Genomic DNA, 11,587 nt, shown 5'->3' with positions numbered 1-11,587 from the left:
CCAGCTCGGAGCCAATTGACCACAACGAGTACATTCCCATGTTAGCGGTGTGAGCAAGGTGATGAGCGCCAAGGCTCTCATTTTCGCCCATTCAAATCAGCCGGTAATCTGGAGATGCGACATGTAGGGAGACGAGGTAACCAACTCAAGCATATTAGCTGCATAGCCTTTGAGAGCGCGAGAGAATGTCGGGCTCATCGCCACCACAGCGAAGCTTCAATCGAAACCCAATTCAGATATCTGGCAGAATGAGGAGTTTGGCGGTGACAATGATTGCGCTTAGTCAGCTCCACGGGCCTACGTAGCTCCGAGATGTTTGCTTGTTTGCATCGGTTTGTCCTGTTTGCTATTCACGCGAGCTGGGAGGGAAAAAGGTCGACAGCCAGTGAACAGGCCAGATACGACCTTGCGAAAGGCGCTGGAGTTATCGACGAATCCGTGGTTATATGACAATGCACCCAATGCCAAACATGGCCCGCTCAACATCCCTTTTGACCTGGTACCAATCCGCTCTTCTCTCCGCAAATTCGTACACTTCCTCCGCGCGCAAGATGCCCTTGAACCGGTCCACGTCTGCGATGATGGTTGCCATTTCTTTCGAGTCGGACGGATCAATCAAATACACCTGCGACAGTTCCCTTAGGGCGGTGAAGTATAGCAGCAGTTGATCGTTTCGCATCGACTGGATGAACGCAAAGTAGTGGTTCATATCGCTGTTCTCATCTTGATTAGCATGGAAAGTCAGATGTAAAAGAATAGGATAGGCTGCATCCCCACCTTATTAGTTTGATTGATCCCATCACACTCACACGCTGTCGTTTAAGGTGCTTGCATAGACTGGCGAAAAGACGGAGTCCAACCTCCTGATTAAACACATCCAAGGTGCTCTTGTCGGTGCTACCAACCAGCATTTGTGTGTGGGACGAAACTATCCGCACGATGGATTCTGCCGCGTCACTCGGCCCAATATCAACGGTTTGAGTAAGTGGATCAGCCGCTTCTGGGTTGAAATCCGATGCTGGCTGCTTGGTTGCAAGTATATACTCTACCTCCTCCATAAGGACGTCAATACCTTTGTTCAACCCTGCAGCAACGCGTTCATCGAGCAACTGTTCAAAGCGTTTCTTCTCCTTCACAGCCGGATTGAGAAAATCACTTCGATCCGTCAGCTTAGCCCCAATCAATTCTTGCTCGTAGAAGACGTCCATCATTTGCAGGATTAGATCGCCCACATTAACCAGCTCTAAAAACGTAACCAGTGGCTCGACTCCCGCTTTCTCCTCGCTACTATGCTGTCGAGGATCATAAGCCGAAAGATGTTCAACGGCCTTGTCAAAGCCGGCTATGACATGCCGGTGGCCAAGGATTTGCAACAAAGAAATGAATATTAGCTCGCATTGTTGCTGTGCTGCCTTGCCCAATTCCCCTTTTATTTTAACGAACTGTGCGGCTCTTTCCAGGCTTGACTTTGCGGCGTGCACAAGATTAAGGGCCACTTCAATGCTGAAGAGCGTACGGATCCCTTCGAGTTTAGAATTTATAATGGCTGCTTTGGCGGCTAGCTCGGTTGTAGGGGCTTCACTTGGCGTTGGCGGCGTCGGAACGGGGACGATGATTGTCGACGATCTATTAATGTGAGAAGTCCCTATAGGCCCAAGGCTCCCAGTTGACTTGTCGACAGTCTCGGCTTTCGTCCCATTTGATTTCGAAAACCCAGGGAGTATATTCACCGGGGCCATGAGCACCTTCTTGAAAGATGTTAGAAAGTCCTTTTTATCCGCCTGTCTGTTCACATTCGACATATAAAATGATTCTGTGGATGCGGCATGCTCTGATAACTGACGATCCCAATCAGTGACCACGGTTTCTGAATGTTTTCGAAATTCATTGAGCTCTTCGGTCAGGTACAATTCCACGTGTGGCTCAAAAGTATCCATCACCATGTGGATAGCAGCCTCACTAAAATCATTGGCGGAATCGTTGATCTGATTCAGGTCTTGGGCAAAATTCAAAGTTTGCACAAAGGTTCCAGACACGGCTCGCAGATAAGAGCTTGAATTTTGAGTATGGATGTCATCAAATAGCGTACTGAAATAAGGAGATAAAACGCTTTGGGCGACCTTTTGTAGAAAGGACGAAGCCAAACCCGGACATTTTGCAAAACATCGATTGATAATTGATATCTCCTCGTTGACCGCGACACTGAGACGTGTAAGGAATGCCTGAGTGTGTTCCAAAGAAACGGTGCCGTTCTTCAAGCAGTCTATCGGATCTCCAAAGTCAGATTTTCGAGCCAGGATATTATTGTGGTGCAAGAACAGCTCGATGGCAGCACCACCACCATTAAGAGCCACTAATACGTGAGCATATTTCTGCGTCAACCCATCAATATCCCCGCTCTCGTAACCAATTCTGAATTCCCGAAGCGCTGCTGTTTCAAACTCAGATATTACACTGGAAAGTTTCCGGGAACGCTCATCCCAACCGAGACTTTGGTCACTTTGGGAAAATGACAGTAGCTGGGACAGCAATTTGGCCTGTTGTTCGGGTCCATGTTGGGTTTTAAAAACCAGGCAGTTGGTAGTTTCTTCGGATTGCATGATGTCCTTGTAGAACGGGTATAAAGCCGCATGGACCTTGCCATACTCCTCCCTAGCCCTACCTCGTATAGACTTCACTGAATCTAAGATACTGACGACGTCGTTGGGCTGTTCCTGGACTGCAGCTGGGCCTCCAAAATGCACCGTGTCAAACCCTTCCTGAGTCGGGCCATCGGGCGGTTTAGAGCTGACTGGCACGGCAGGCAAGTTATTGTGTTTTGCTAGCTGTCCTTGCAGCGTTGGAGCCCTAGGTCTTCCATTGGATTGTGGACGATTCCCCTCGGCATGCCTTCTAGCATCAAGCTCATTCCAGTAGCCCATCTGTTTCAGCAACCGGACCCAGCGCGAATCTTCGTATACCATTTCGTGCATCCGCCTCGAGGTCCTGGCCATTCGGATGAGATCGGGCGGCGCGAGATAATCTAGGATGGTAGCCATCAACTCTTTCTCGTAGGTCAGTGGGAATCTTCTCCTGGATTTGCTACAAGCGGGGGATACCTACCCGCTGGTAATACAGGCTTCATGATTTCCACCTGTGCTAGCTTTAGGGATGCCAGAACATCCCTGCGAGGGCTTTTCGAAGGCCCTTTTGGCTTTGGTTGCGACGCCATGGCTCAAGCTGTCGTTTTATTCAAACGGCCTGGACAGGTCAGGGCTGGGTGGGAGGAGAGGATTCGGACCGGTGATTTGCAACCATGATGTAGCTCTCGGACCCGGTGATCCAGGCAGCAAGGCAGGATCAGTGCCAATGTCGTTTGCAAGATAATCCACAAGATCAAAACAGGAGAACGTTTAGGGCTGGCTAAGAATACTGGTGAGTTGCGGAAGTTCGACTGTTTGGGGCCAAACGCCTGAAGCTCGAGGAAGGTTTTGGCGAACCAGGGATGTATAACTACAAGTTACAGAGTGGAAATAAAGCGTAATCAATTTGTAGTTTTTATTTCTTTCAGCTGTCCCTAAACGTTCCGCTGCTATCTAGCTAGCTGGCTATTACGCTTCGTCTTCTCCCGCCCAAGTCGTTACAAACTTGAGGACGGCAGTACAGGTCCTGGTTGCGATGAGTGAGATCTTGATTTCCGTTTACGCAGATTAACTAACTAGCTACATTTCAGCAGATTCACAACCTGCTCTCTCAACTGACAAGAGGACCATTAGGCCGCTCCGAGGAGTACGTTTCGTCAAAAGTTTCATCCTCACCGACACAAACCCGGTAAGTAATCCTGGCATACTTCTCCGCTTGATCCGCAAGGTCCGGCGCCACCTCGCGATAGGCATTGGAAAGACCCATCCAACATCCAACAAGACTATCCGTCATCAATCCCCATTTCTCAACAAGAAGTGGCAAGCCTGAGGTACGGGGAAGATTCCCGCCTTTGATGGTGTAGCCAAGTGATTCGAGCGTTTTCAATGTAAATTCAATGGCCTTGTGCGGTTGGTTATACGCCGCATACATCCGTGAAAGAGCCAGGTACGGATCCCACATGCCAAGGCGAGGCACCTCAGGGGCTGGCTGACTATATGTCTCTACGAATCGCGAGAGAAGAGCTTCGAGTTTAGCTGGACTTGATCTCTTGCTGTTTTGAAAAAGTTTCAACATGTCGGCTCTGAGTTTTGTTCGCATTCTCAAATCCGCCTTAACGGTTGCTTGACGATCTTGGCATATAACACAACTGCACTTGAAGCCCCAGTGCTTCAGGTCCATATGGGTCTCGTTGTATTTGTTGTCGAGCGGGGATCGATACCAGAATGTGATTTCAGTGTTCGGAGCGAGATCCTGCGAAGCACGTACGATCATCATGTCTCCGATAAACGAGCGCCGGGCGTTACTGTAACAAGAATGGTTGATGTGGGATGCTAGAGGCCAAACGCCACAGGAGCGAAACCGCTCGGCTCTATTTTCCGACTGCGCCTCTTCTTTCAGAAGGCGCATATGAGACTCGCGAGAGGAGGTTGGACAGCCAAAGCAATTCAATGACATGATGCGTTCAGCGAGGAAGCTACAAAAAGGTATCATTAGCCAGCTTCATATTAGACGTACGGTGAGCGACTTACGTATCAACAACTGGTTTGTCATCTACTTCTGTAACATTAACAGGCTCATACGAGCCATGATAAAGGCCAGTGAAGATTGGCATTAGAGACGGATTCTTGTAAATCTCTTGAACGATGTTCTCAATGAGTTCCGCCTGCGAACCCATGGTCATGGCCCCTGTCTGCGCGTTGATCAGAAGCGGAAGAACCTTATTGGCAGCATCGGAATCATAAAAAGCATAAGCAAATGCTTTCTCGCAGAAGAGAAGATCTCCCGCCTTGACTGCTTCTGTCGTGAATAAGCCGCGTCCGCGAGACTCGGTGGGCTGCACCGCCACAGGGCCGATATAAGTTGCATGATCGAGTTTTGGTGGACGAATTTTCCTGGCTTCTAGCTGCAACCGCTTAAATTGATATTTACCGCTCTCCTGTTCAGCAAGTCGTGCCATGGCCCGGGCAAACTCTCTCTTCGCGGCGCTGTTTTCTGGGTATTCCCTACTGAGCACCGTATGAACGTCACAGGACTCCCGAAACCTCCGGAGACAATACAGAGCCTGTGATTTGCGGAAGAGGGCCTTCTCGGACGGTTTGGGGCCTGTGGATGCTACATCCAGATCGCGGAGAGCTGCGTCGAATTGGTGAGTTTTTAGAAATGTGAGGGCACGATTGAGTTTTATGATAACTGCCTCGTCATCTGTCGGGGAGGAGTCCAGAGCCTTGGAGTAACTATTCCTCTTAGTTTTGGTTTTGTATATATGGGACTATCTATTAGTGTCATACCATTCAATAGCAAAGTGATACCTAGCTTCGTTGAAAAAGTCATTGCCTGTCGTCTTCCAATCACCGGCGGTTGTCTCCTCCTTTATACGCTGTTGTCTCCAACGCAGCGGAACTCGGCTGTCATATTCCGGGATAAACACGACATCAGAAAGATGGTCGACTCGGAGCCCATAGTCCCCATCAGACATGACCTTCAAATATGGCTCCTTCACGATAATGGCCGTTCCTTCGGAAATGTGACTATCGGCAGAAAATTCATTCGCTTGATTGTATAGCTGCAACATGAGGACATTTCGTTCCTCATCCTCCACAATCACCATGACCGCCGTCAACACGTCCGTCGATGTAACTGCTCTTAGCAGGAGATACGAACCACGATGGTGGGTTTCAAGAGTGAGGTCCTTAATCATAGCTTTTTCCAAGTCTTTCAATGGCGTAATGCAGGGATTGTATGCAGGAGGAACAAAAGACGAACGGATGAGATCTCCTCTCATTGGTGTATTATCCTTCATCATTTGTCGAAACTGGAACTGCATTATTATCTCTTCCCGCGACTTGGTTGGCCTGGGCCGCTGACCCTTGCGAGACTGCGCATTTCGAAGAGTCTTCTGGTGCCCTCGCAGTAACTGCAAGTACTCTGGGGCGTCAGAGACATCATGGGTATCCATAATGCAACGGAGTTTGATTAAGCGTGCAATCGAAATGGTCAACTGTGGGTGGTATGTAAAGTGCTTTGAGGATAAAAGTGGCTAGAAACCAAAAGGAGTGAGGGAGAGCCTGGAGAGGGGTTCCCGTGGCGGGGGGAGAACAGGCTTATGTCTGCGTTGTCCAGAAAAGAAATGAGGAGAAAAGGAAAGAAAAGGAAAAAAGCAGAGTCCAGAATAATAGGCTGACTACATGCAGGACAACTGAGCAATTGAGCATGTACAGACCCCATTTGGGAAGAGAATCAAGCACACCTCCTGCAAACAACAAATCAGCCCCTTTGCCATGCAAGCGTCCAGATTGAGATTCAAAGGCCAAATATAGCTCCCTTTTGCCACTGCCCACATTGTTTGCCCAATAACCAATGGAATAAAAAATACCGCAGACGCCTTGCATATTCAATGGAACAGAAATTAGAGTCCATACCCCTTCTACCAGACAATCCATTCTGGCCAATTCTCTGCATGTGGTTAATCATCCACTGATTGATGGGTCTGGTTAGATGGACACCCCATACCACTTTACATAAGCAGTCTAAGCCTAATTGAGGAAAAACCCTTGGTGAAATGGACACCTCTTGCTACCTTACATAATTGCCCAACCTACCACTCACCCACCCAGCAGCATCATGCTCAACAAGGCCAAGCCCTTCAAATCTGCAATAATAAATTACAAAATTGAGATTTTTAGCACAATATCTGTGAATATATATTTACCTGTTCCCTATGTCATCACCAGTCATCCTGTGATGGGGATACTCTGTTGGAGTACTCTGTACATTATGGTGGAGATGGCCCCGAGAAAATCACAAGATCAGGTTATCCTTCCTCCATGCCAGGTATGCTTATATAATACAAATTTCACACCAAGAGTTGAAAGGGGTGTCCATTTAACCAAGGGTTATTGCCTGATTAGGCTTAGAGCCCTGATAAATTGCTTATGTAAGGCCAAATGGGGTGTCCATTTAACCGGACCCTGATTGATCACCAAGTGACTGACTTCTTCAATACAGAGGGAGCACAATTATCATGTAGATTTATTTCTTTTCAGCATTTCTCTAAACAACTTGCTACTATTTACAACTTTGCTAGGGGATTTCATCACATCATGGTGGTCAAATTATTGAATTGAGAGCAAGAGTGGCCTTGTTGATGAACAATATCATTGTACTGTGAATATTGTTGAACTGTGGATCACCTATATCATAGGTGAGCTCGCCCAGGCTGAGCCCCGAATGCTTGGTGAAGTCATGTTTAGTTAGTTAACTTGTTAGATAGCTCGTTAGTTATCTCGGCCAACACGCATATCGACATGGACGGGCAATGCTTGAACTCGACTGTAGAGCTGAAAGGGTGCCAGCCACGATCAAGCTCATAGCGATGCTGGTCAAGAATAACAGCGGTGTTGTTGTGCTCTTTATCGACAGCCAATGATTTTTACATTTCAAAGATGGCAACAGTGTAGATACCAGTCAAATAAGTTATAGCAGTAGAAAAGGCCAGGATGGTGATGAAGGACAAGGAATGCGGTCAACTACAGAGTAACTAGTTACCGTGTGAGGATGCTCGCCGTCTTGCCTCATCTCACTTCACTCGCCCAAGCTACCTCGTCTTCCACCACAACTTCGCCTGATACCTATCAACGTAGATTGCCATCATGGGAGATGCGGCGCCTCTGCAGGGCATTGACAGGCCTTGCCTTCACATCGAAGCTCGAGTGAAAGCAGCGGCAGAAAATGTGATTATCCGAACAGACATAGTGAGCAGTTCCACCCCTCGGCTGCTGCAGCCGCGCTCATGACTCTGCTAGGTCCGGGATGAGATGAAAGCATGGCTCACTGAAAACTTCGCTGTCTTGGCCCTGGGCCAGGAGATCCTGTCCTTTGGTGAAGTGCCCTGCTCCTTGCGATGAACGCCGCCAGGGCTGACTGCGGAGAAGACGGCTTCCACAGCAGCTATTCCCAATGCCTGGAGTCTGTCAAGGTGGTTGAATGCACCAACACGCAAGCGGAAAGCGGCGCCTATCGCCTATGCGAGGTAGACCTCGACGTTCAAGCGTACCAACTGCATTCCCAAGACCTAGAGCTACTGTCCCAACATACGAGCGAAGATTCGGAGGACGAGCCACAAGCACGCATCATTGCTTTGCCGAACAAAGGGTTGGATGGTATCTGGGAGACGTACGTACTGCGCCATGCCATGCGGATAAGAGCTGATTGCTTTTGCAGACTCTTGTTTGAACAGCCAATCCCGTCCACCCTCCTGCGGGCAATCAGTCGGATGGGTAGGTTGCCCACGCCGTTGCTTGAAGCTAGCATGGCTTAGAATCTCTACTTAGTGACCTTCTCCTGGCGGAAGCTCGACACCTGGGTGATCAATTGGAACCGAGTGGTACTGCTCTATGGACCACCAGGGACCGGAAAGACAAGTCTATGGCAAGTGGAATCTTGGATTGCCAACACTAATGGCTTAGATTCGGCAGCTAACATGCCTTCCAGCCGAGCGCTGGCCCAGAAACTGGCAATTCGGCTCGGAAAGCAGTTCCCCCAAAGCAAGCTTGTCGAAATCAACGCAAACGCATTGGGTAGCAGGTTCTTCAGTGAAAGCGGCAAGCTTGTCACAAGAATGTTCGGCGCCATCGAGTCACTGCTTGACCAAGAGCCCGAGACCCTGGTATGTGTCTTCATCGATGAAGTGGAGACGCTGACTGCAAAAAGAGAGCAATCGCTCGTTGGAAATGACCCGCTAGACGCCATGCGCGCAGTGAACTCGCTGCTTACCGCGTTAGATCGGCTGAGACATCACCCTAACGTCGTGGTGTTCTGCACCAGCAACCTCTTCACGGCTTTGGTAAGGGGGATCCGGTCCCTGCGTATGCTCTCCTTCCAGTGCTCACATCAGATGGGGGGTTTTTTTTTTCATATTAGGATGCAGCATTTGTCGACCGAATCGATATCAAGCAATTCGTGCCGCCACCGTCGGCAAAGGAGATATACGAGATATTCCGGAGCTGCTTGGAAAGCCTCAGCCAATGCGGCCTGATTCGGGGCTGCACTGTTGACGTGGTGCAGCGTGACCCGAGCAATCCGGAGTCCGCATTGGAATACATCGCCCAGCCCGCTGAGACCCTCGTGCTCCCTCGATATGAAATGGTGCTGTGGTATCAACTGTTCCCGGAGTCGATCCCGAAGCGGCTGGGCGACATTGCACACGCCAGCGTGGTATGAGTATTCCCTCCTCCCAGGCATCACGGAAAGGACAGAGAGCTGATCGTGATCGGACCAGGGACTGAGCGGCCGCACGCTGCGGCGACTGCCTGCCCTGTCGCTGGTGCTGTATGCGACCGATGCGTGCTGCAGCGTCGAGGAAGCCGTCGCGGCGCTGGGCAGGGGCGTCGAGGGCGAGCAGCGCAGCCGGGCAGAAACCAGTTAGCCAGCATCGTGCTTGCTTCGAATGTTCCCCGTCCCGTCTCCTCATCTGCCACCGTCGTCTCTTTCGCTTCAGATTCACCTCGCCGGCGCCGTTCTGCCGACGACGAGCCGCCAGCCAATCAGCGCCGGCATGTTGTTAACCTGCGCCAAGCACCAATCACACCGCTTTCCCGCCGCCCAAAATGCTCGCAACTTCGACTTTCGAACAACATCTTTCATCGCTGCGTCTCTGTGCTGCTCTCGCCATCGCCTCGCGCCGCCCCCCGTCCCTGTCCGAGCCAGTCCTTCGTCAGTGCTGCACTGATTGGCGGGGTTCCTTGATCCCACTCACATTTCACATCATGTTGGCCCGGTCGCTCCTGCGAAGCGTGCCCTCCAAGGCTTTCGCTCGACAGTCCTTCCGCCAGACAACCACGGTGCGTTTGATCCCGTTGATGGCGTGCCATTGGGCGCTCGCTCAATCGAAAGATGCTTTTTGGCCTGCTCTTTTAGCGATCTGTTCCGGCTAATTCCCCGTTTTTAGCGATCCTCTTCCTCCAAGGCCAGCTCCGCATCCGAATCTCCATTTTACCTGACTTTGACCGCTTCCGCTGCCACCGCGGCCACACTCGGAGTTGCAGCATGGTACTACCATCTCTATGGGCCCCAGCTGCAAGCAATGACTCCGGCTGAAGAGGGGTGAGTGGTCTCTTCGGAGTTTTCCGGCGGCCTGTGGCATCGTTCACTAAATTTTTGAGTCTAGGTTGCATGCCACAGCCTACCCTTGGGAACACGCTAAATTCTACCGGACTTTTGATCATGCAGCGTGCGTATGCCCACTGTCTCCCCTAAGCAATGCCATTGGCTCACTTTGTGTTTTAACTGTTACAGCCTTCGACGTGGTTTCCAAGTGTACCGTGAAGTTTGCGCGCAGTGCCACTCCCTTACCCGCGTCCCATGGCGTTCGTTTGTTGGCACCATGCACACCGTCGATGAAATGAAGGCTATGGCTGAGGAAAATGAATATGACACCGAACCCAACGACCAGGGAGAAATCGAGAAGCGCCCCGGAAAACTCTCCGATTATATTCCTCCTCCATACAAGAACGACGAAGCCGCTCGCGCAGCGAATAACGGTGCATTGCCACCCGATCTCAGTTTGATTGTTAAGGCTAGACATGGAGGCTGCGATTACATCTTCAACTTGTTGACCGGATACCCCGATGAGCCACCAGCGGGAGCTAGTGTGCAGGAAGGATTGAACTTTAACCCTTATTTCCCCGGAACTGGTACGAAGTCACTGCATCACACGTCGGCCCGGCGGTGTTGTCCCTGCTTTTATCTATCAGCGAGCTAACGATGTGCAATAGGCATTGCGATGGCACGTGTTCTGTTTGACGGTCTTGTCGAGTATGAAGATGGAACCCCTGCGACGACCTCCCAAATGGCCAAGGATGTGACCGAATTCCTCAACTGGGCGGCGGAACCGGAGATGGACGATCGGAAGAAGATGGGCCTCAAGACACTCGTCATTGCCGGAACGCTCTTCGCGATCAGCGTCTGGGTCAGGAGATACAAATGGGCACCAATCAAGACCCGCCAGATCGTCTACTCTCCTCCCGTGGGCAAGAAGAGATAAGCCAGGTACGATATGACAGAATGACCAATTGCATATCAAGCTTAGGGCCTGGTGGAACGGCGAACTGGCCGCATGAAGCTGTCAACATCCCCTCCTTTTGCCTGCAAGAGCCGCCCTGCCCTGTTAAGCGTATGCACAAGCCCTCTCCGGAGAAAAATATATCATCGTTCTAGCCAGTTTTAGACATTGAAAAAGAAAAGAGCGAGGTCTGGAAACCCACGAAGGGTGGTGAGCTGGTGGTTTTTGTATCTGTGTAATTATAAAGTTCTTCGTTACCCTCAATTTTTTTCCCCCTTTTTATCCCGTTGCTGTCATCCTTACTCCGTACGCAGTCCGACCCCCGGTGTATACATTTCATTTGTTCCAAGACCAGTTACAGGAATGCGGTGACATGATTCTGAAGCATTATTCTCCTCTCCGACC

At 50.3% G+C, this 11,587-nt stretch overlaps 3 protein-coding genes across 3 annotated transcripts; 1 reads left to right on the top strand and 2 right to left on the bottom strand.

The window, feature by feature from the left end:
• Nucleotides 1–442: 442 nt before the first annotated feature.
• Nucleotides 443–3,211, bottom strand: UREG_06037 (uncharacterized protein; the record flags this gene model as incomplete). Its single annotated transcript, XM_002585302.1, has 3 exons — nucleotides 443–718; nucleotides 810–3,043; nucleotides 3,103–3,211. 3 exons carry the CDS (start codon nucleotides 3,209–3,211, stop codon nucleotides 443–445), a joined length of 2,619 nt encoding a protein of 872 aa, XP_002585348.1.
• A 379-nt stretch (nucleotides 3,212–3,590) lies between these two features.
• UREG_06036 (uncharacterized protein) lies at nucleotides 3,591–6,079 on the bottom strand (the record flags this gene model as incomplete). The annotated part of the gene is made up of 5 exons (XM_002585301.1): nucleotides 3,591–3,668; nucleotides 3,742–4,374; nucleotides 4,468–4,597; nucleotides 4,653–5,357; nucleotides 5,412–6,079. The coding sequence occupies 5 exons, from the start codon at nucleotides 6,077–6,079 to the stop codon at nucleotides 3,591–3,593; spliced, it is 2,214 nt and encodes a 737-aa protein (XP_002585347.1).
• Nucleotides 6,080–8,023: 1,944 nt separating this feature from the next.
• UREG_06035 (cytochrome c1) lies at nucleotides 8,024–11,164 on the top strand (the record flags this gene model as incomplete). Its single annotated transcript, XM_002585300.1, has 9 exons — nucleotides 8,024–8,295; nucleotides 8,344–8,399; nucleotides 8,589–8,965; nucleotides 9,187–9,336; nucleotides 9,401–9,450; nucleotides 9,698–9,962; nucleotides 10,070–10,224; nucleotides 10,417–10,814; nucleotides 10,896–11,164. The coding sequence occupies 9 exons, from the start codon at nucleotides 8,024–8,026 to the stop codon at nucleotides 11,162–11,164; spliced, it is 1,992 nt and encodes a 663-aa protein (XP_002585346.1).
• Between the last annotated feature and the right edge of the window lie 423 nt (nucleotides 11,165–11,587).

This window comes from Uncinocarpus reesii, genomic scaffold (assembly GCF_000003515.1).
Source record: "Uncinocarpus reesii 1704 scaffold_3 genomic scaffold, whole genome shotgun sequence".
NCBI classification, from domain to species: Eukaryota; Fungi; Ascomycota; class Eurotiomycetes; order Onygenales; family Onygenaceae; genus Uncinocarpus; species Uncinocarpus reesii.
This window is presented reverse-complemented; position numbering and strand designations above follow the sequence as displayed.